This window comes from Monodelphis domestica, chromosome 5 (assembly GCF_027887165.1).
Source record: "Monodelphis domestica isolate mMonDom1 chromosome 5, mMonDom1.pri, whole genome shotgun sequence".
Classification (NCBI taxonomy): Eukaryota; Metazoa; Chordata; class Mammalia; order Didelphimorphia; family Didelphidae; genus Monodelphis; species Monodelphis domestica.
Window position 1 is genome coordinate 254,636,290 of NC_077231.1, and position 22,848 is coordinate 254,659,137.

General features: G+C 38.3%; 1 protein-coding gene across 17 annotated transcripts in view; it reads right to left on the reverse strand.

The window, feature by feature from the left end:
- The window catches only part of SVIL (supervillin), a 281,250-nt gene that overhangs the window by 131,072 nt on the left and 127,330 nt on the right, over positions 1–22,848 (reverse strand). For all 17 annotated transcript variants that reach the window (XM_056800916.1, XM_056800915.1, XM_056800913.1 and 14 more), the window contains 2 exons: positions 8,395–8,449; positions 1,585–1,676 (listed from right to left, as the gene is read on the reverse strand). Coding sequence is in view for 14 of the 17 variants with exons in the window: in XM_056800912.1 (XP_056656890.1) it covers positions 1,585–1,676; positions 8,395–8,449 (147 nt within the window). In the remaining 3 variants the exon portion in view is untranslated. The remainder of the gene's footprint in view (positions 1–1,584; positions 1,677–8,394; positions 8,450–22,848) is intronic.

Sequence of the window (22,848 nt, forward strand, 5' to 3'; positions counted from 1 at the left end):
ATCAAATTCATTCTTTATGATATATCAGTGTGTGCAAAGCCTAGTGCTTTCTCAATTTCTTTTTTAAGAAAATATTCCCCCTAAACAGATAGACTTTCTGAATAGTTTTTATCAGCTGTTGGTGTCTTTCCTTTCTTGATTCAAATATATATATATATATATATATATATATATATATATATATATATTTTAATAATACTATTACAGTCCTTCCTAGTTTTTATCAGCTGTTGGTGTCTTTCCTTTCTTGATTCAAAAATACATTTTTTTTACTAATATTATTACAGTTCTTCCTAGGTTTTATCAGCTGTTGGTGTCTTTCCTTTCTTGAATCAAAAATATATTTTTTTTACTAATACTATTACAGTCCTTCCTTGTGTACACCCCCCCCCCACACACACACATACACACCCTGTAGCTACTAGGTATGAAGCTATATGTTTATAGGATACAGATTTGAAAGGAATATTAGAATCCATCTATCTTGGGAAACATACTTAAATCCCGACTCAGCCATTTAGTACCCTGTGTGATCTTGAGCAATTTAGACAATATTATGAGCAAGAAGACAACAGTATGTCTTCTAACATCTCTTCAGCTCTAAATTTATGATCCTATGACCCTTAGTTTGGATAATCTGATTAATTTATCCTTAGCATTTATTTACATCTTCTACAACAAATGTTGGCAAACGATATTTTCTTCATGGTGGTCCTTGTTAATGATTGTAATTATCATAAATATCATGATGGCTACAAGGTGTGATGATCAAGGGTCCCATGAAATGAAGCTCTTGTTTCCTCTAGAGTCATTTTCAATTTGCAAGTTTTTTCCTCCACCTCCCTGAAAAGTAATTATAAGCCCCCATTCTTGCATTAAGCTGCCACTTCTTTTTTGCTTTTAGTATAATTGGTAACAAGAACAGATGGTTCTGTTCATCTAGGAATGTGAGGACAAATATCACACATTACGATGACCAATAGGGAAATTAATAGTTAAAAAACTTCTCAGTCCTGTGTCTTTCTTCTTTTTATACACTTCTACCTGACCCTACCTGCCACTACAGAAGGACAATGAGGCTGTGCTGGACCATTTAGTATTTTCAGCAGTTTTATAGGGTTCTGAGACCAAAAGAAACAGTAATTAGTGGCCAAAATTCTGTGAATGGCTTAACCAAAAATACTTCTAGATAAGTGAAACTCAACACAATTTGGGAAATGAGAGTTACCTACATATCATTGTGAGGCATATTTATGGAAGAAATCCTGGGCCCCTTTTATTGAGAAAATCTTGATTAATGGAATTCATCTCCCCCACCCCCTCCATCTTTCTTTTCCTAGCCAAAATAGTTTAAAAAAACCATGGAAAAATAATAAAAGATTTGTTGTATTATAATGGTCTAGACACATTACTAGAATTAAGATGGCTGGTGCAGGAAAACTCATTACATCTCCATGTGGATGAGATTTTTTTTTCTCAGTTTTATGAAAAATATCAAGAGATTTTCTTCTAAAGTAAATCTGAGTTGTTTTTCTTACTACCTACATGAATCAGAAACTGATAAATAATTTAGAGGGAGCTTACCTTTGGGAAGTACAGTTATAAAATTAGCATCGATATCTCTTCTATTGTTGACAGGTTGTTTGTTTTCTTCAAGGGAAAATTCTCTCTGAAAACTAAAAATTATTCAGTCAATAAAAGTCAAAGAAAAAATTTCAAAACAAGATATGTGTGACAAAATGTCAAAAAGCATGTTTGGCAGGTATCAACAAATATTAAGTAAGGTCCTAAAGGGCAAGGGACAAAGAATCAAGAGAGAAAACAGGTTCTAATGCTAGATCTCCATCTATGATATTGTTTAGCCAGAGGCAAGACCCTTAACTTCCATGGGCTTCAGTTTCCTCATATAGGAAATTAGTAAGTTGGACTACTTGATAACTGTGCCTTATAATAATAAGATCAACTTTTCTAGAGTCTATCACTATAACCAGAGAGGGGGAAAAGAGTGAATTAAGAATATAAGAGATAAAAAGAATAGACTAATGTAATCCCATGATTGTATTTGGTCCCTAGTACTTAAACATACAATAATTTCCTCTTTTTATTCGGAAAACATTTATTAAACATTTACTATGTGGGAAGCACTGGGCCAGACCTGAAAAAAAAAATCAAAAAACAATTCTTGGGTTGGAGGTGCCATTTTGTTGGGTTTGGGATGGTTAGGGTTATATGACCTTTAAAGATATAAGCCAATGGAGAAAATATAAAGAGAAAGAGTGCACTAATAGTTAAGGGGGGTAAGGAAAGGTTTTCAGAGGAAGGTGGTTCTTAAGATGAGCCCTAAAGGAAACTAAGACATGGAAATGAAGAGGGAATATATTCAAAGGATCACAAATATAGAGATCAAAGGGACCTCAAAGGCCCTGGGAGGTAGAGGTACTGGCCAATACTGGCCACAGAAATAGCCAGTATCCTAGTTCTTAAGATTCAATATTTAATGGCATTTCTACTATAAAGATGTAGTACATTTCCTATTGTATTATTGTCATAAAATTCGAGTTTTATAAAAAATTTTCTTGTTCGAGAGTAATTTTAGGATAAGAAACTTGCTACCTCCCTGACTCTAGAAAGTGAACTATTTGGAGAAGGCATCATGGAGATGCCTGCAAAAACCACACACTGCACCAAAAGATCCAGAATGAACTTTGGGATGTAAGGAAATTGAACTGTGTGTGAGGTTGAATGCATTTATTTTGTATGTACACTCTTATGCCAAAGGGGGCTTCCCCCAATTGGATTTTTGTCAATGAGCCTAGCAATCATTACTTTTGTTGTCTTTTTTAATTTCACCAAATTATCGTAATCCCCCCTTAGAAAGTGCAATGTTGTATGTATCTCTAGTTATAGATCTATAAGTTGGTTATGTGTACTGATTCCATGGGGAACTAGGCATGTAAATCTGGGAGATTTCTACATGCTTGGTTCCCATGGCAATCATGGTGGGGGGGGGGGGGGGGATTGTGTAATTAGAATCTGTTACCATAAAAACTACAATTCCCAGCATCCCATGTTCCTTCTCAAGTTACATGCTGATGTAAGGAAGATATAAGTTTGGTGTAGTCCCGCCCCTCATTCTCTCTTTCAGTGATAGTGCAATGGAAGTTAGGTGAGATGGGAGGCAGGAAAATTTGCTCATGTGGTTTTAATTTTGTTAGATAATTAGGTTTTCTTTTTAAATTTCTATTTGTTTTTTATTCCTTCTACTCCAAGAGGTTATTAATAAACTCTATAAAATATCATTCTTGGAGTATTGGACATTAATTTAAGTTCTACATCCAGAATACAATATAGCTGGGAGATTGTGTTGAAATTTAAGGAAATGGAAGAGACCTAGCTTTAGTTGGAATTGTAGATATCCAAAAGGGAATATAATGAAATAAAGGTGGATAGACTAGAGCCATTAGGAGATAGTTATTTAAAAAGAAATTAAGGGTTTAATTAAAATAAAAAATATGGGGGGCAGCTGGATAGCTCAGTGGATTGAGAGCCAGTCCTAGAGACGGGAAGTCCTAGGTTCAAATCTGGCCTCAGACACTTCCCAGCTGTGTGACCCTGGGCAAGTCACTTGACCCCCATTGCCTAGCCCTTACCACTCTTCTGCCTAGGAGCCAATACACAGTATTGAGTCCAAGACAGACAGAAGGTAAGGGTTTAAAAAAAAATTTAAAAAAATAAAAAATATGTCAAGCTTATTATCTGAGAGACAAGAAGGAGACACTACTTTTTGGGTCTTGAATCTGGCTGATGCAGGACTCTCCTTAAAGGTCAAGGAACTTTGGGCATACTTTAAAAATTGCATCTGGGTAGCATTTATTCCCATATGATGATATAATAACAATCCCAATTTCATATGTAAATCAAAAGGATGTATCCATATTTCAAAATAATTAGGCAAAGAGATTATCTACAGCAGTGTCAAACATGAGGGCCTGAATCAGATTAAAATGTAATTAAGAACTATTTAATATAATAAAAATACAATAGAATGTAGATAATATTAATATGCTGTTTTCTAAGCCAACATACCACTTGTAGGGGTTCTTATATAGCATTTAGTTGTCATCATTTTTATTTGAGTTCAATGCACAGCATTTTTTTCTTCCCTAAGCCCATCGTTCAGTCTAGGATACTAAAAATCGGATTCTTAAATAAAAAAAAAAGTCTCAGATCTTTCCTGTAGAAAAGGAAAAAAAAAACTCTTGAACATAACTAATGATTTTTTGAATTGTCATATAAATGTAGTTAATTACTGACACTGAAAATGAATTATTATTAATTATTGTGCTTTCTGAAAGAAGGAATAATGCTTGAAGTCAAAGATTCCTGAAAAAGGAAATGAGAAGCTTTCTTGGCACTGACTCCTCACTATTATAAGAAAAACCAGCAAAACAAAGGCATCCTTTTTCAAAGGTTTTTTTTTTTTTTTGCCTGACAGAATAAAAGGTTATTTTTTTTTAAAAGAAAAAATGATGAAACGTGTTTAATTGGTGGGACTAGGGACATTGTAGCGATGTTTTCATTTATCACACATATAGAGCCTAGAGTTGAGATAAGCAACAGAAAGTAACCAGTGAGAAGCTTTCTATTTGACATTAAGGACTATTAAGAACCTGTCTGGAAATGTTTTCTGTATTAAAATGAAATTCTTCCATCCCTAAAGCATTGTGCTTTCCACATCATTCATCTTCGTGGTGCACATGTACTCGTCTCATGGCGTGCCAGCTGCTTACCCAGAAAGGCTATTTTCAAAAATGAATGTCTGCACTTGCCCATCTCACTCTCTCCCTTCTCTGCTCATTTAAAGGATCACTGGAGGTAAGAGGCACCTCGTCTCCTAATTGGAGAATGTGCTGAATCTTTTCATGGCAGGTATTTACTGGTCCACTCCATCTCATTCTGACATCTCACCATTTGAAGCACATTTATTCCTGGAAAGCATATCAATGCTCTTTACGAGTCATATTCCTAAAGTATATTGCTTATCAGCCCTGGAGTCAAATAGGGGGGCATTGGACCTGAACTAGGGTGAGGGCTATATTACTAGAGAGGAGTCAAATACAAGTGATGCTATAGAGCTAGGATTCATAAGATTTGGCAATGAGGGGGCAGTCGTCGGATAGCTCTTGGCTTGAGTCTAGCCTGAAGATAGGAGGTCTTGAGTTCAAATCTTCTCTCAAACATTTCCTAGTGACATGATCCTGGGCAAGTTACTTAACCCTCATTGTCCAGTCCTTACTGCTCTTCTGCCTTAGAACCAATACACATATTGATTGGAAGACAGAAGGTATGGGTTTAAAAAATTGGCAATTAATTGAATACAGGCTAGGTTGGGGATAAAGTGGATAAGGAGGTAGAGGAAAGAATCAAGTATGAATCTGAAGTTATGATCCTAGGTGACTGGGAGAATGGTACTGCCCTCAACAGATGAAGAAATGAGGAAGAAGGTTTAAGTGAGGGGACATGTTCAGTTTGAGATACTGGTCTGAGAAAAGATGTCCAGCAGGCAGCTGGACACAGGGAACAAGAATTCATGAGATATTAGGATTGGCTATTTACCTATATACATACATACAAACACACACATATATGTGTGCAATTAAACATATATCCGTTGGGGAATCAAATGTAGAGAAATAATGAAATAGCTTTATCCATGGGAATAGACGAGATAGATCAGAATGAGAAAGGGAATGGAGACAAAGAGATGAGGGGGCTGAGGACAGAGCCCTAAGTGGGGGACAGAGGGCATTCCATAAGGACTAGAAAATAGATGATCCAGCGCAGGAGATTAGAGACTGCTTAAGACGCAGAGGAATGAACAGTGTTTCAGAAGTCAAAGGAAAAGAGAGTGTCTAAGAAAAATGAACAGCGTTAAAAAGCTGTAGAAAGGTCAGTGCAAAGAAAAGACCAGCACATTTAGCAATTAGTGATCTCCATTAACATTTCAGACTGTAGTTTCACTGAGGAGAAAGAGATTTCAGGGAGCTGAGATGTGTTAAGGAAGTAGAGGAAGCAAAGGTGACTCTTTTAGAGATGGACATACAGACACAGAGAAAGGCAAGAAACAGAGAAACAAAAGGAGAGGAAAGAGACAGAGAGAAACCAGAGAATAATAACTTAAAACAATCATAGCAGGGTAAAGTAAAGCATTATTATTTTAGGAAAGATCTGAATATCTATACATGTGGTAGGAAAAGAGGCATTTGTCTGAGAAAAACTAAAGCTGAAAAAGAGAGGGGAATGGCTAATTCTCCTCTCAAAGTATAGTTGTCTTCTCGATTTAAAAAAAAATCCAAACAACAAAGGAAGAATCAATAAAACCTTACTCAGGTTATTTGAAATAGTTAGTAACTCTATATGACTTTTTTGTACTTTATCATCTCCACCTTCTATCTCTCTCTCTGAGTAACCAAGGAAGAAATTATGTCTGCTTCGGTGATGAGGAATTTTTTAAAAATACATGTCCCATTAACCTACTTACATGCTCAGTGGAAGCAATATGGGGCAATTTGATCCAAGTGCCAACAGCAAAAATATTCTTTTATCCTGATTTGAAGGCTACGGGGTCATTATTATGATTCTAAGAAGTTTTAACCATGAATGTAGTGCATTAAGATGCCTACAATCTGATCTCTCCTGTCTTGGATCTTGTCTATTAAGGGGGCTAGAGAGAAAAAGATAGAGCATCTCTCTCTCTCTCTCTCTCTCTCTCTCTCTCTCTCTCTCTCTCTCTCTCTCTCTCTCTCTCTCTCTCTCTCTCTCTCTCTCTCTCTCTCTCTCTCTCTCTCTCTCTCTCTCTCTCTCTCTCTCTCTCTCTCTCTCTCTCTCTCGCATTTGCTAAAAAGAAGCGAAATATATTTTCTAGTCAGCTTTGTCCTTGGGGTGCAAAATTCTTATTTCTCCAATCCACTTTACACTCAATACCATGAAAAGAAAATGGTGATCTTGTTACATACAGATGAATTCACATATAATGAGTTTTGAAAAATAATTTGTCTCTTTATCTCTTCATCTCTTCCTTTTCTTGAAGAGCTGGACTACAGAATCTGCCTCATCCTCATCTGTATTTTTCTTTTCTCTCACTATTTTCATTTGTGGTTAGCTGTCACAAGTCATATCTCTTAGAGGTAACTTGCTCTGTCCAGAAATTTGATTTGGGTTCAGGTTCTATGACCTGGTAAACTACAAGAGGACCCACTGGACTAAGTGGTGCCATCTTACCTGCAGAATTTGACAAAGTATTTTCTACAGAGGCAGCAAGATCTTAATTTGAAATTCTTAAGCTCCTGCTGAACTCTATAAGCTTCAGTAGTTCTGGTATGTTAGTTTGTTTTAGTCTTACTTCTTCTGTACTGGGTGTGGGCGTGGGGCATCAATCATTCACCCTTGCAACATCATTAAGAATTTCACTCTGTTTCTGCCACAATTATAACTACACTTAGCCCTGTGGGAATGAATGGTGGGACCCTTCCCTTTGTTTTAATCCTGGCTAAGTTCAGAGTGTAGAACTGTATGACTTGGTCTCAATCTCAATTCATACTTACTTGAGAGATAGGGCAGAGAACTTTGCCAGCAACATCCCCAAACAGAGTGCCCAAAAGAAACCTACTTAAGAGGCAGTGAGGAAGCTCAGTGGATAGAGAACCAGATCTGGAGAAGGTAGGTTGAAATCTAGCCTTGGACACTTCCTAGCTGTGTGATCCTGGGCAAATCACTTACCCCCAACTGCCTAGCCCTTACTGTTCCTCTGATGTGGAACCAATATCAATTTTGTTCTAATATGGAAGAGTTTAAAAATAAAAAAAAATATACTTAAGGACACCTTCCATCCTTCCATGCTTTTTTTTAAAAAACCTGCTAACGCTTTAGTTTTGTGATCACTTTGGGATGAAAGCACTCTATGATCACTCTCTCTAGTGATATGTGACTAATTATATGGTGGGATGACTGATTCTGCAACTTCAAAACAAGAGTCCTGAGGCTGACCAGACAACCAAGGAAGGGACAGCCCAAAAGGAAGCATTTCCTGACTTAGCTCTCTTACTTGGCAGGAACATCATTTAAAAAATCATCTTAGAGCAGCAATCATAATTGAAGAACTCAGAGTACTTGAGGAGAAATTTTAAATCCCCCTGGGGTGGCAAGGTCTACTATTTTTTATAGATAAGGGATTCTGGAGCATAGGAAAAATAAATAGCTCCGCTCCCAAGCCAGGAAGCACTACCATGTCCTCAAAGCTTATACTGTCAAAGATTTGTCTACCATATTTCAAAGGCTTTTATGAAGCTTAATGTCAAATAATTTGAGGTTCTTTAAAATGTTATGATAATTTACCTTGATATTCTTCTTTGATGTGGTAGCTGGAAAAGGTTTGAATTTTCCTTGAAATCTGAGGGGGGGAAAGAAGATATTATTGAGATGGCAAAAGGAGGTGAAATGAAAACAGATGAACTTAGTCATTTCATTATGGAACAACAATTAAAAAACAAGATGGCCTCCTTATCTGAACACATCAAACTGTTCAGTGTCTAAAGAAGATGTAGTGAATAAGTAACAAAAAGCTGTATTTATAGAATCGCCAGTGCACAAAGCACCATCATTACAGACAACCTAGGAATCTAGGCATCAAAAGTATTATTGTCCTCATTTTACAGATTAAGAAACTGAGGCTTAACAGTTCTGTAAATAAAAACCACCCCCTCACCAAATCTTTCAAATAGAGCCAAAATAAAAACACTCAGGGGTATCTGGGTGGCTTAGTGGATAGAGTGCCAAGCCCAGAGATGGGAGGTCCTGGCTTCAAATCTGACCTCAGATACTTCCCAGCTGTGTGATCCTGGGCAAGTCACTTGACCCCCATTGCCTAGCCCTTACCATTCTTCTGCCTTGGAACCAATACACAGTATTGACTCCAAGATGGAAGGTAAGGGTTTAAAAAATTAAAAAAATCAAAACACTCACAAGAGTCATAGATAGAAATGATAGCTTTGACAGAAACTCATTTTAACCAAACATTTACTATTACTGCAGTTTCAAGACAAGACAACTTGACATTGTTCTAGAACTAGCCAGCATTTCTCACCAATGCCCTGGCAAGGTACTCAAGCCCTTACCAAAGCTTTAGTCCAGCTTCTATATTTAAAGGCAAGAAAATGGAGCAATACGAACAATGGGCTAATGCAGCTTTAAATTAATGCCCACTTACACTTAGGAAAATAGAAGGAAATGGTCGAGTAAACTTTGGCCAGAGTAGTTCAGGAACTCTGAAGACCCTTATATGCTGGGAAATCCTGTTCCCATGATCTCTGCCACAGTTTCTTTTGCAAGAAGACATTTTTATTTGTTTTCCTTTTTTAAACAAAATCTTAGCCATAAAAGTTTGTCCTATTAACAAACTACTTGTTTTGAAGACCAGATACACATTATATAAAAGCAGCTGGTAACAATTGTGCACAAGAGAAACATAGATAGAATGAATTGGTTAATAAAAACCAGGCATGGGTAAAATTTATAACCATTCTAATGGTATGTAACCTATTTTACAGCTTTTGGCACAGGGATCATTTGTCCACCCAGAAAACCACAAGTAAACCACTTACAGAAACGTTATCCCCCCCGGAGATGAGCTTTCACTACCTAAGATCTGAGGGCAGGAGGGCTGAAGGGAAGAGGAGTACAAGATGCAGGCAATGTTGACACTTCACCGTCCATCAAGATGCAGACTTAAGCCTGGAGTTTGTAAACTTGTCAACTGAAGAGGGATACGGAATTGGACAATCGGAGCTTCGATGAAAAGTTCTGAGCTTTTCTTCTTCTCTCCTTTTGCTTTGTATGTCACAGACACTCGGTTAATGTTTTGGGTATTATTTAGCTGTTTTGTCTGTGCCTTGTACAAGTCAACTGAGAGACCCCGAACAGTGACCACTTGGACGTGGCCGGTCACTTCCATTTTTGATAGGGGATATCTGAAAGCCGAGTGATTTCAGGAAATTGACACATTTCATTTTTTTCATGTGGGGAACTGATTATTTGGTACTATTTCAGTAGTTCAACTGAAAGCACACAGTCTCCTGTTCACTGAAAAAGAAGCCACTGAAAAGACAAGCCCCCTGCTCCCAACTGTCTCATGGAATGATTTAATCAAAACAAATAGAGCAGACACGGGAGGTAATTTAGTAAAGAGTAACTGGGTTGACAATAGCGTCCACTACCCAATGGATCTTCAACTTGATGAGAAGTTTAATGATTCAGGGGTCTGCCGCTGCCCTTGCTGAGAGCCTTAGAAAAATCCTAAAATGCTCATCCCTCTTGCACTCCCCCTGCCCCACCACGCTTTACATTTAATATATTCCTAAAATAAACTAATTAGAGAACTTGGATTTTTTTAAAGCATCCTTTGAGAGAAATAGAAGAGGACGTCGCTTACTGGATTCTGATCACTAGCATTGTGAGGAGACAGTGCCTTCCCCTCCTAAGAGATACAGCAACAGAGCATTCAGGCAATTACTGAAAGAAATGAGGAATGGCTTGCTGTAGAATCTCTTGCCGCTTACCTTGCTCCTCAGAGTACTCAATAGCTTCCACATAGCTGGAAATCCAAGGGTTTCTGAACATGGTTGCACAAACAAAGGATTCGACTAATAGAAACTCCTCTGGAGCAGCTAATTCTTAACCAGCCACAGCCCTAGGCCCGTCTAAAAGCGAAATGATGTCGAGATCTCTCATAGCCCAGGACCGGCGCTGTCAGGCGCTAGCGTCCTGGGGAGTACAGTAAATGCATAGCAGCGGGCTGCAAGCTGCAACAGCTCAAACCAGTAATCAGATTACAAGGAGAAATTAGGCACATGAATACTAAAACAGACTGGATCACAGTGATTGGGAGATTTATAATATCACCACTTCAAAGCGGAGGCCAAAGGACAGCACAAGTTTCTGGCCAAGTCGACAGTGCAGCAACCTAAGCCTAACCATCTTCACAGGCATTTAAAAGCAATCCCTAGGCTCTCTCCCCAAAATCACAAGGACTGCTGGGAGAATGGGGGAGAAGCAGAAGCAAGACTGTTCCCAGGCTTTTAACTAATATCATTAAATGAAGCATTTTACCTAATAGGCAGCCAAAAAGAACACTTAAAAATCAAGATTTATGGGCAACATATGAGTGAAATTGCGGGGAAAAGAAAAGACAGAGACTACTACAAGTCCAAAAAATGTTAATCTGTGACAGAAGGTGTTTCATATTACACTTGCCCTTTGAATTGCCCCATTTTTTTTAACTCCAGTTCATTTAAAGAACAAATATAGTGTTGATTCTCCAACATACTGAGAAGATGAAGACCCCTAATAGAATCGCAGACAGTAAGAGTTGGAAGGGTTTTGAGAAAGCAATCCAGGAAAAACACCATGATTTTACAGATGAAGACATGAGGACTAGAAAGGCAAAAACACTTTGTTCAAGCCATGGCAGATCTAGGGCTGTATTCTGTTTCCTGACTCTGCAGCCAGTTGGCTTTTTACTGGACCACTCTGTTACTCTAGCTAACCTAGCTAGACCAGACCTGGAGCAGAGATAGGCTCAATGAGTTGATTCTATTTACTTTAAATTTAAAGTGTGGTGCTGTGGATGGAGCACCAAGCCTGGAGTCAAGACATCTCATCTTCCTGAGTTCAAATTTAGCCTCAGACCCTTCCTAGCTGTGCAACCCTGGGCAAGTCCCTTAACCTCTATTTGTCTCAGTTTTCTCATCTGTAAAAGGAAGATTATAATAGCACTCACCTTGCAAAGTTATGAGATAAAACAAGATATTTGTAAAGTGCTTGGCTAATCTTATTACTATTAATTTGGAACATTATTATCAACTGGCTCTTCATTTCAAGCTAGCATTCCTTTGACTCTACTCTCATTGTCTTTCTATCTTATTTCCTCACAGTGGGCATTTCCAAACTCTTAAACCACAAGACTTATCCACAACCTTCTACTTCAAAAAGAAAGGGCCATCAAAATGGGAGCCCTCAATTACTGTCCTTTATTCCTTAAAACTTTTCAGCATAACACCTTAAGCTCACCTTCTCTGATCAAAATTCTTTTATTGACACCCAGGAATTCATTCTCATCCATCTTCCCAGGGGACTAACTCCAGCCATCACCACCCAACCCCTCTCCATCTCCTATCTCCATGCATTTTCAGGCTCTTTTTTGCCTAGAATTCTCTCCTTCCTCAACTCTGTCTCCCAGATGCCTTGACTTCAAGTCTCAGCTAAATTCTTGCTTCTACAAGAAGCTTTTCCCAATTTACCTTTTTATTGATTACCTCCAAGTCTTCATTCTTATTATCTCTCTCTCTCTCTCTCAATATTTATATAGTACCTACTATGTGCGAGGCAATGATGTGTGAATCTATATAGATAAATCCTGTTTGTACATAGTTGCTTACATTTTTATCTTCCCATAAGAGGAGTCTCTCTACTTCCTTTCTTAGTATCCTTCATGATTAACAGTGCCTGGCACATGGTAGGCACCAATAAATGCTTTGTTGACTAATTGACTGACTCTTCCATTTCATCCTTCTAACCAAAAGTTTTCAGACTTCCTATTGCCTCTTTGGATAAAAATAATAATGCTCAGCTTGCTATTTCAATCCTTAAACAATCTGGTTCCACCTACCTTTCCAATTTTGTACTGATTCCTTTCATACATTTTCCACAATAGACAAATTGACCAGTTAGCTGTTTTCCTGAGCATAACACTCCATTTCTTACTCCCTGGACTTTGCAGAAGTGGTCTTCATGTCTGCTATGTGCTCTCTTGTCATATCATCATACAATCCCAAGTTTACTTTAAGCACAACTCACATGTTTCTCCCTTCTGGAGTCTTCCCCCTTCCCCCACCTCTTTCTGATCTTCCCCAACTCCCCCAATTAATTAGTACTCATCTTCTTTAAAATGATTTTTATATTACTTATTTATTTTACCTTATTTGAACATGCCTTGTATCTTCTAAATTAAACTTAATTTCCTTCATGGCAGAGACTATTTTATTTATTTATTTATATCTCTAGTGCCTACTTCTGGATCTGGCACATAAATGCTTAATAAATATTTGTCTAGTAAAATTGCTTGCAAACATAGTAGGATAGCCTCAATCTTATTTCTTTCTCCTTTTTTACTTCTAAACTCTAGAAAAAGTTGTCACCAACTCTACTTCCTGACTCCTCATTCATATCTCCAAAATCTGTTTTCTTTATCTACCACTCTATTAAAACTGATATCTCTGAAGTTAATTTAATCATTTCCTAATCACCAAGTCCAAGGGCCTTTTCCTTAGGCTTTATCCTCCTTCATATTACTACAACATTTGACACTGTTAGGTGCCTTTTACCTTCTAGGCAATCTCTACCTATTGGCCCCAGACATCCTAGTCTCCTGATTCTCCCATTTGACTCTTTCCAAACTCTTAAAATGGTAATTCCCTAAGAGTCTAAACTCTTCTTGTTTTTCCCTTAGAATCTGATTCATTCACTCTCAAGACTATTAATTCTCACTTTCATGCAGATTTCCTTCCCAGTCTGTAACCTCTCCAAACCGATGTTGCTAGCTGTCCACAGGTCATCTCTATAGAGTTGTTTCATTAGCACCTAAACATAATACATCTCAAATCAACATCACCATGTTTTCCTCAATCTACTCCTTCTTCTGATCACCTTTTCTGCCAATGGTACTGTCATTCACTCCATCTCCCAGATTTGAAACCTTGGAGTCACCTTTTAATCTCTTCCCACCATCACTTCATAATTCAATTAAATTCGACAAATATTTGCCAAGTGACTTCTGTATCTCATGCTAAAAGACTGCAAATGTGGATAAAACAAACTCTGCATTCAGGAGGTCTACAATTTAAATAGGAAAGGATGGAAAAGTGGAAAGATGGGACACATACAACCATGACACAAAGATGAGTGTGATAAATGCCAAGAAGAACTTTGTGTTGGTAAAATACCATGGAAAATCTGAGGAGGTAGAAGTCACTCTGTAATAGGAAGATTTGGGGTTGGTGGTGGGAGAGATTAAGGCAGTCTTAATGAAGGCAGTGTCTAAAGTGGATCTTAAAGGAAAGGAGGAATATGGAGGTATGGCATCAATAAAATACATTTGGAGATAGGAGAGGAGAGGATAACACAGGAATGGAGCATAGTTTACATCTCTTGTAACTTGACAAAAAATAAATGTTTGAGGGTGACTAGGTAGCTCAGTGGATAGACAGCCTGGCCTTGGGATGGGCGGTCCTGGGTTCAAATGTGGCCTCAGACACTTCCTAGCTCTGTGACCCTGGGCAAGTCACTTAACTCCCATACATAGGCCTTATTGCTCTTCTGCTTTAGAACCAATACACAGTATTGGATTCTAAGACCAATGATATGGACTTTTTTTTTTAAAGAAAGAGAAATATTTACTAAAAGTGTGTGTGTGGGTAGGGCATGATGATTTTCCAATGACATGGCTATTTTTTAAAATCTCTTCAACATCTCTAACATCTGTCCCCTATTCTCCATTTCTCCACTGCCGCCATCTTGGTAGAGCTCCTTGTTCCCAATCTTCTAGACTGTTATAATAGCCTTCCAATAGGTATTCCTATTTCTAATCCCCCCCCCCCATTTAAGTCAGCCTCCACAAAGTTTTCAGACTTACTTTCCTTTTACAAAGATTTCATTGTGTTGTGTCCCTGTACAAAACCTTTTGGCACTCAGCCAATCACATGTAGTTTCTACATGTAACTGGAAAAAATAGTTAAAAAGCAAGCAAACAAAAATCAATCAATCGACAAATTAAAATTCTTCTACTAGCCATTGGGGATCTTCAAGGTTAGCTCCAACCTGATTTCATGCATGACTGTCCGAAGACTCTACATGCTAGTCCAAACGGAATGGACCATTTACCTTCCCCATACATGTCCCACCATCTCCAACTTTGGGGGCTTTTGCATACAATCTTTCTTAAGCCTTGAATTTCCTCCTCCACCCTCTTGGAAATTCAATTTTCTTCTCCTCCACAGAGTTTTCCCCAATTCTTCTCCCTTGCCATCCACAAACTTGGCACAACACTTTGCTTACATTTCTCTGATAATACTTATAATGGATTACTACACACTGTAGAATCCTATCTGTTAGAGCCACCTACTTAGTCTATAAGCCCACGAGGGATAGCACTTGCTGCATGCAAGGAACGTGTTTGCAAAATTGAATGAAACCTAACCCTCCTGATGTTGGGGAATGGTCCATGGATTTGGAGTCAGATGCTTGGGTTCTGGCTTTTATTTTTCCTTAAAAAAAAAAAAACAAAAACCCTTACCTTAATAGTCTTAATATCAGTTCTAAGAAGGTGGAGCACCAAGGGCTAAGGCAATGTGGGTTATGTGACTTGCCCAGGGTCATAAGACTTAGAAGTTACTCAAGGACTCTAGGACTGTTACTCTACTCTACTACTTAGCTGCCCTCATTCTGGCTTTTCTTATCAGTTGTGAGGAGCACCAGTTTGGGTCACTCACTTCATATCTGAGGGCTTCAGTTTCCTTAAGTGTAAAATCAAAAGAAATGATCTTTAAGATCCTTTCTAGCTCTAAAAGAGATGACACCTCAAAAAAAGGAGGTGGCTACATACTGTTTTAGCAGCAGTCCACTCATTTTGATGGAGAACTCGATTCAACAATCCTTCACTCCCTGCCTATATGTGCAAGGCATTCAATGTTGTGAGTCGCCTCCATAACGATTATGATTACTAACTTAACATGTCAGCCTGAAGAAAAAAATGGGGTCTCTGAGTAAAGACACCAGGATCCCAACCAGCTTGTAGGGAAACCGCATTTGAAGGTCAAGCCTGATGAGGAATGTTTCTTGTCTTCTTTTCTTCCTTTTCCAATGGTTCAGGGTAGGGGGTCATGTTTAGGATAGAAAAGTGAAAGCAGTTGATTCTGGCAGGAAATTCTGAGATATGACAAAATAATTCAGCATCACTCCCACTCTTGTACCCTTGTTCTGGAAAATGACTGTGTTTTGGCAGAACTGATCACAACCTGAATAAACAATGTTTCCTTTCAATTATTATTAAGCCTCCCGTACATTTCTGAGCAATATGCATTATGATGAAATTCCAGCACAGAGAAAAAAAAATCCGGCGACTCCCTTGAAGTTTGATGTGATGGGACTTTATTGGAATTACTTTCTTTTAACCCTCTTAGTTGCTCTGTGATGAAGAAATTAAGTGAGCAGCAGAGTTAAATATAGTCAAAACTGTCACAAGAAATTACTGAATATTCAGCCCAAATGCATGCCAACACTCCTCCAAACTATGGCGAGAGTACTTAATCTTCCTGCCTTGGAATCTTTACCCAAAGGAAAACAAAGTAGTTTTGTGCAGAAAGTTACATTATATGGCAGTAGGCAGTTTCCGAGCACTTTGATAACATTAAGAGAAAAAGAAATCTGAGCTCTCACAGAGAAGGGAACCAGAGAGCAAGTACTTGCATGTCTATTCACACCACCCTGTAGTTTAACATAAATATAAAAAGAATTCTGAAGAATAATGTGGGGTTCCCTCAAAGTCAAGAGAGAAAATGTTGCCCCAGACCTGGTATATCTGTATTTTGTTGTTCGGGCATTTTTTGGTCATGGCCAACTCTTCATGATGCCAAGCTCTTTAAAGGCAAGGACTATCTTGGTGGCTTATATTTGTTATCTTTTTGTTGTTGAACCATTTTAGTCATGTCTGACTCTGTGTGATCCCATTTGCGGTTTTCTTGGCAAAGATACTAGAGTGGCTTGCCATTTCTTTCTCCAGCTCATTTTACAGCTGAGCAAATTAAGACAAACAGGGTTAAGTCACTTGCCCAGAGTCGCATAGCTAAGATGTATCTGAATCTAGATTTGAACCTAGGACCTCTCCTGTCTAGACCTGGTTCTCAATATTAAGAATTACCTAGCTGCCCCCTTTATTAAAGTTATTATTAACCAACATTAGCTTAGTTTGGAGGATCTCCTTCCTTTGGTACATTAACTCTCTTTTGACCTGTTTGCTTATTACCCATCATAAGCACCAGAGGCCAGTAAATCCCATTGGGACAGATCTTTCATTCCTCTGGCCAAAAAGAGCCTGCCAACCTTCATCAACCTTCATTCTACTAGGCTTTTGACAGCTTTATCAACTCTAGTTTAATTATGTCAAGAATTTCAATATCTGTGTGCTCAGTTCCTCTAGAATTGTACCAGCCATGTGATCCCTAGACAGAAATTGCCTACAGCAACCCAACAGCACTTGTCAATTCTCCCACCAAAGACTGGGTCCACAGCACTTTCTTGAAGTATAAGGATTCTGAGGTCCATGAAAGGTGTAAGTCATGTACCTCTTTACCCCCATGATCTCCAAAGAGCTAATATGTAAAAAGTAACCAAATGGCATTGGGGGGGGGGGGGGGGGGAAGTATGGTGGGTCTGAGCCAGTTGCAGCATTTTACCAATAAGGAGTACAGTGAAATACATTATTGAGAAATGGGATACACCAAATAGAGCAGTAAGTAAGTACTGTAAAAAAAAAAGTACTCCAAGGGGCAGCGAAGTGGTTTAGTGGATAGAGAGAGCCAGATACTTCCTGGCTGTGTGACCCTGGGCAAGTCACTTAATCCCCATTGCCTTGCCTTTACCACTCTTCTCCCTTAGAACAAAAAGTAGTATTTTTTGTAAGACAGAAGGGAAGGGTTTGGGGTGGAAAAAAGTATTCCAGGATATTGGTCACCAGCTCCTCTGATGAAATTTGTTGCAAAACAGGAATAAGAAAAATGGAGTATGACAGGGTATGCGGGGTATGTAATCCACACTAGTAGGGGAGACCACATGCTGGCCCCACATACAGTTTTCTACTATCGTTTGGCAGATATAACATAAAAGAATGCTGGTCTTGGAATCAAGAAGATCTGGATTTTAATCCTGCCTGAGGTGTGAGTTGCATGATACAGTGAATCTTCCTCAGCCTCAGTTTTCTCACCTGTAAAATAAAGGTATAAAGGAGCTAGACACAAAGACCCTGAAGGTTCCATCAAGCTCAAATCTAAGTTCCTATAAGGAAAGATGCAGAGGGATGAAAATTAGATGCAATAAATTCCAGATTGCCAAAAGACTGAAAATCATTTCTATCTGGTCTTGAATTTAGTTCAACAAACAGGCTCATTTCTTAAATGGATCAAATAAAGAGAAGATGGAACTAGTCAACATGAAATTCTTATCACAGATTTCCTTTTCTAAAGGGCAAAGAGATGACATACTTTTTATTTTAGTTTGTATTTTTAAACCCTTAACTTAAAGATATAACAATATAGTGTTATTGATTCCAAGGCAGAATAATAAGGGCTATACAATAGGGGTTAAATCACACAGCTAGGAAATGTCTAAAGCCAAATTTGAACCCAGGACCTCCTATCTCCGAGCATGGCTCTCAATCTACTAAGCCATCTAGCTGTCCTGATATGACTCATTATAGAGAGAGAGGGTCACATAGGAGGAAAGAAAAAAAATGGAGAGAATCAAAGAATTTGAGATTTTGTCTCATCAATAGTATGCAATCAGTATTGTTATCTAATGAGTACTAGTATATGCTCTATTTAGGTAATGGTATGTAATCATAAGGATAAAGAAGGCTATTTCTATTACTCCAAAGAAAGAAAATGCTAGCATTTTTGAGGTAGGAAAAAATGATTTGAACATACGTGTTCTCAAAGTGCTGACGAGAGTGAAGTCAAAAGGCATGCATTTAGGTCACAGAATAACCCTTTCTGGCATCATGAGCCTAGCTTGGTGAAGAACCAAAAGGGCGGCAACAATCTGATGCCACTTCTTAGTGCTGCAAGAAACACTGAAATAGTTCCTGCAGTGGGAATCCATGGGATCATCAATTGGAAGAAGAAAAGGAATAGAGAGAAGTAGACTTATAGCAAAAATAAATGGAAAGAATAAGTAACAACTGGCTTCTAGCAATTTTCTATCATTTCCAAAATGATATGAAAAAGATATAGGTCCAGATGGAATAAAGTACCTTTAAAAAACTCACAGAACCAAGAGCTCCCAACTAGGGGCTGGCAAACACTTGTACATCTTTCATGATAACAGGGGATGTCAGTTGAAGAGGCCAGCACTGGAAAAATAGAAACAAAATCTCATAGAGGTATCCTGACCCACTCTCCTAACAGGTACAGATGCTGTTACATTAATGGACCCTGGGGGCCTCTGGGGAAGCTGACTAACCAGTACCTGCACTGAGCTTCCCGGTAAGGCTTCATGCCATTGCCAGACTCTAGTTAGCATCTGCCTGCTCAATTATTTCCATTCTTTTGAAATATGGGCAGAAACTTGACATGACAAGCAAGGCAGTGCTCCCTGAAGATTAAGCTATTGATTGTATGTGTGCCTGTCACAGAAGAAAGATATTCCCTGGCTTTATATATCACCTATTGATAAATTTCAAAAAATTAAAAAGTGTCAGAGACAATTCAATGAAGGTTATTATAAGACACAAAAAACTCAGCATGATTGAAAACTTTAAAGTGAAAAATATATTTTATAGCTCAATTCAGGGCGTGTGTGTGTGCATGTGTGTATTTGGATTTTCTTTTAAGCACTTAGAATGGTCATACGTGATATATTCTCATTTTTCTTACTGGATTTTATCTATGCATGTACGCTCCTAATATGGGGCAAACCTGCCTAATATGAGATTATCCTTCCATTGGAAAACACTTAATCCTTCTCGCTTCCCTTTTATCACATTATACAATAAATTTCAGATTTCTGATTTGAGCATGATCTTCCTCCTGTGTGGACCATGAAATGTTTTGTACATTTAGGTTAGTGGTGATATTTTGGATGAGAAGGCAAATACAATCTTTGCTTGTGTCACTCCATGAGGTAATCTAAAACAGGCCAAATATGTGGAGAGATGGGGAAAAAAAAGACTTTCAACAGAAATAATGATTGCAAATTGACAGCTATTTCAACATGTAATGTGGTGAAGGACATTGCCAGCCTTGCTCCAGAGGGGCAGTTTTGAATTTAAAAAGGAAAAAACAAAACAAAATCTTGCAACACTTCCCTAAATGTTTTCCCCCTGTATGCATGTCTGAAGCTGTGGGAAGAACATTTCAAAGTAGAGATTGCCTTACTTCCCAGCATAAAGTGCAAATTAACTTTGAATATTTAGCTAATAATTCCTGAAAAGGTTCAGGTACCTGAAGTCTCCCTCAGGAAGGCAGATGGATCAACAATTTAAAACAAACAAACAAACCCTTACCTTTGCATTTTTTATTGCCACCTTTTTAAGCTTACTTTTTAAACATCTGACAAGTTAAAGCATAGCATGGCTGAACATTTATTCCCAAATGCTGGAGCATCCTTAACCATAAGGCAACTGCTGGCTCTGTCCTGGGCTGTCTGAATCTTCTAAGATGGCTGAGACCCAGCAGAAAAAAGAAACTGCACCATGGTTTCTTTGGTGTGTTTGTACTGAAAGTGACAAACTATTAAAAGTACTAAGTAGTCTTTAAAAAAACAAAAAACAAAACAAAACAAAACACACAAAAAACCAAACCCTTACCTTCTAATTATCAATTCTAAGAAAGAAGAGTTAGGAAATGGGGGTTAAATGACTTGCCCTAGGGCAGCTGAGAAGTATATGAGGTCACATTTGAACCCAGGTCCTCTTGACTCCAGGTCTGGCTCTCTATCTACTGAGCAACCTAGCTGCTGCCCTTCCCTTCTCTTTCCTCCTAATATCTCTCCATGTGATTTCCTCCATATTTGTTTGAGTAGAAAGGAAGGTCCTTTTGTTTTTGTCTTTATATCACCAGCTACTAGTCACAGTGCCTAGCACATAGTCAGGATTTCAGAAATCTGTGGGGAATTGAATTAGATTCTGAACAGGGCATTGCACTAATCTGTTAGCTCTTTTTTGCACCAATAAAGTTCTAGGCGTTGCAAGAACTGACTCGAGAAGAAGACCTTTCTCCTTGCCCTCTGAGAGTTTATCACATAAAAAAAAATGCTCAACACCAGCAGGAGGAAACATTTCTAAGTAATGCAAATGCTGATAAGGGTGATGATGGTGGTAGTGATATATTTCTTACTCAAACTAAAGAGGGGATCCACTCATTCTTCTACTCATCATCTATGTGTTCAATTTATTCTTTTTATGCTCTTGATTCTTGCCTTGGAAATGATGAAGATGAATGGATAAAAGTAAGGGAGTGTAGACTGGAGGGGAAAGTATCCAGGGGATGGGAAAAGAAAGGAAAAAACAAGCAGAAAAGAGAAGAGTGAAAAAAAGGGTAGTGATTGCACAAAGCTGGTGGCAAACCCCTGATGTAATAGCATTGCACACTTGACTGGAGATGGGAAGGATAAATGGCCTGGCATGCATGGAATAGCCAACAACCTTTGCTAATAATCACAAGAACAAAAGATAAATGAAAGGTCAAGAACCACAAGAATGTGGTTACCTCTCACCTTAGACGTGCATAATTCAAACAGGTACAAGACCAAATGCCTGACTAGGCTGAGAAACACTAATCTCAAGGAAAACTTGTGGGACATTTTGGCTGGATATTTGTGAGATTTCGGAGATGTGGGATTTTCCCTCTGAGCAGGACAAATGCCATGTGTCAAACTTCAGCCAGAAGACCTGTCGTGAAAACACAGGCAAATACACTTGCTCCTTCTTTGTGGAGAACAAGAGGCAACTGAATTCAGACAAATCTTTGGACATATCCCCTTCCATTTGTTCCAACTGAAACAAAGCTTTACCTGAAACTTCAGTTCAAGGTTTCCTAAAAATTGAATTGGAAAGAACTCAGCGTATTAGATTGGGATGGAAGCTTTCTCTTATTTCCAGCAGCTTTCTAGCAAGTCAATCATTTGGAGGGGAGAGGGGGAAATATCTCTGGGGGGGAAATAGATTCAGTTTTAAGGCTATATCAATAAGTGCTTCCTTTTCAAGTGCCAAGTTATGCATTATTATCAACAATCTGCCATAGAAGGGAAACTGCTCCCTTGGGTTATCTTTATAAAATTGTTCTTTTGATTGCCTGCAGGGAAATAAAAGGAATAAGAAGGAATAAGAAGCTCATGCTCTTTAGGTCCATATCTGAGCAGAGAATTATAAAGCTTACAAAAGACTGTAGTGATATAATCAGAGCTTCTTATTTACAAAGAAGGAAAAGAAGGAAAAAAAAACAAACCAAACCACAAGTCATTCCAAAAGATCCAATCCAAAATATACCAAAAATAATCAATAGTTGTCTACTATGTCCTTCCTTTCCCAGGGTTTCTATTCTTTTTCTCCCCTGTTATACATACAAAGAATAGTCCTCGGAAAATACTTTGTTATTAAGCCTTTACATATTAAAAATTATCTTAAGCATTCTGTAGGGCTTCCCTTAAGAAAACTTAAGACATTGCTTTATATTATATCCTTCCCCACTGGGTCCCCGCATAAACAGCACCCAAAAAACATAAAAAGGAAAAAAGGAAATGTTATGACTTCTTTGGTAAAAGCTAACAGTACTGTGGTTGGGTTGGTTTTTTTTTTCCTCTTACCTCCCCCAACTAACCTCCAGGCTTCAAATCATACAGAGTACTATATCTGCAAATGAAAATTCTAAGTGCAAATCCATCGTATCATAATGCATGATAATTAATGTACCAGTACTGGGCCATGTCTCCATGGGTTTGGACTCTGGCTCTTAGCAGCATGTTAGGTTT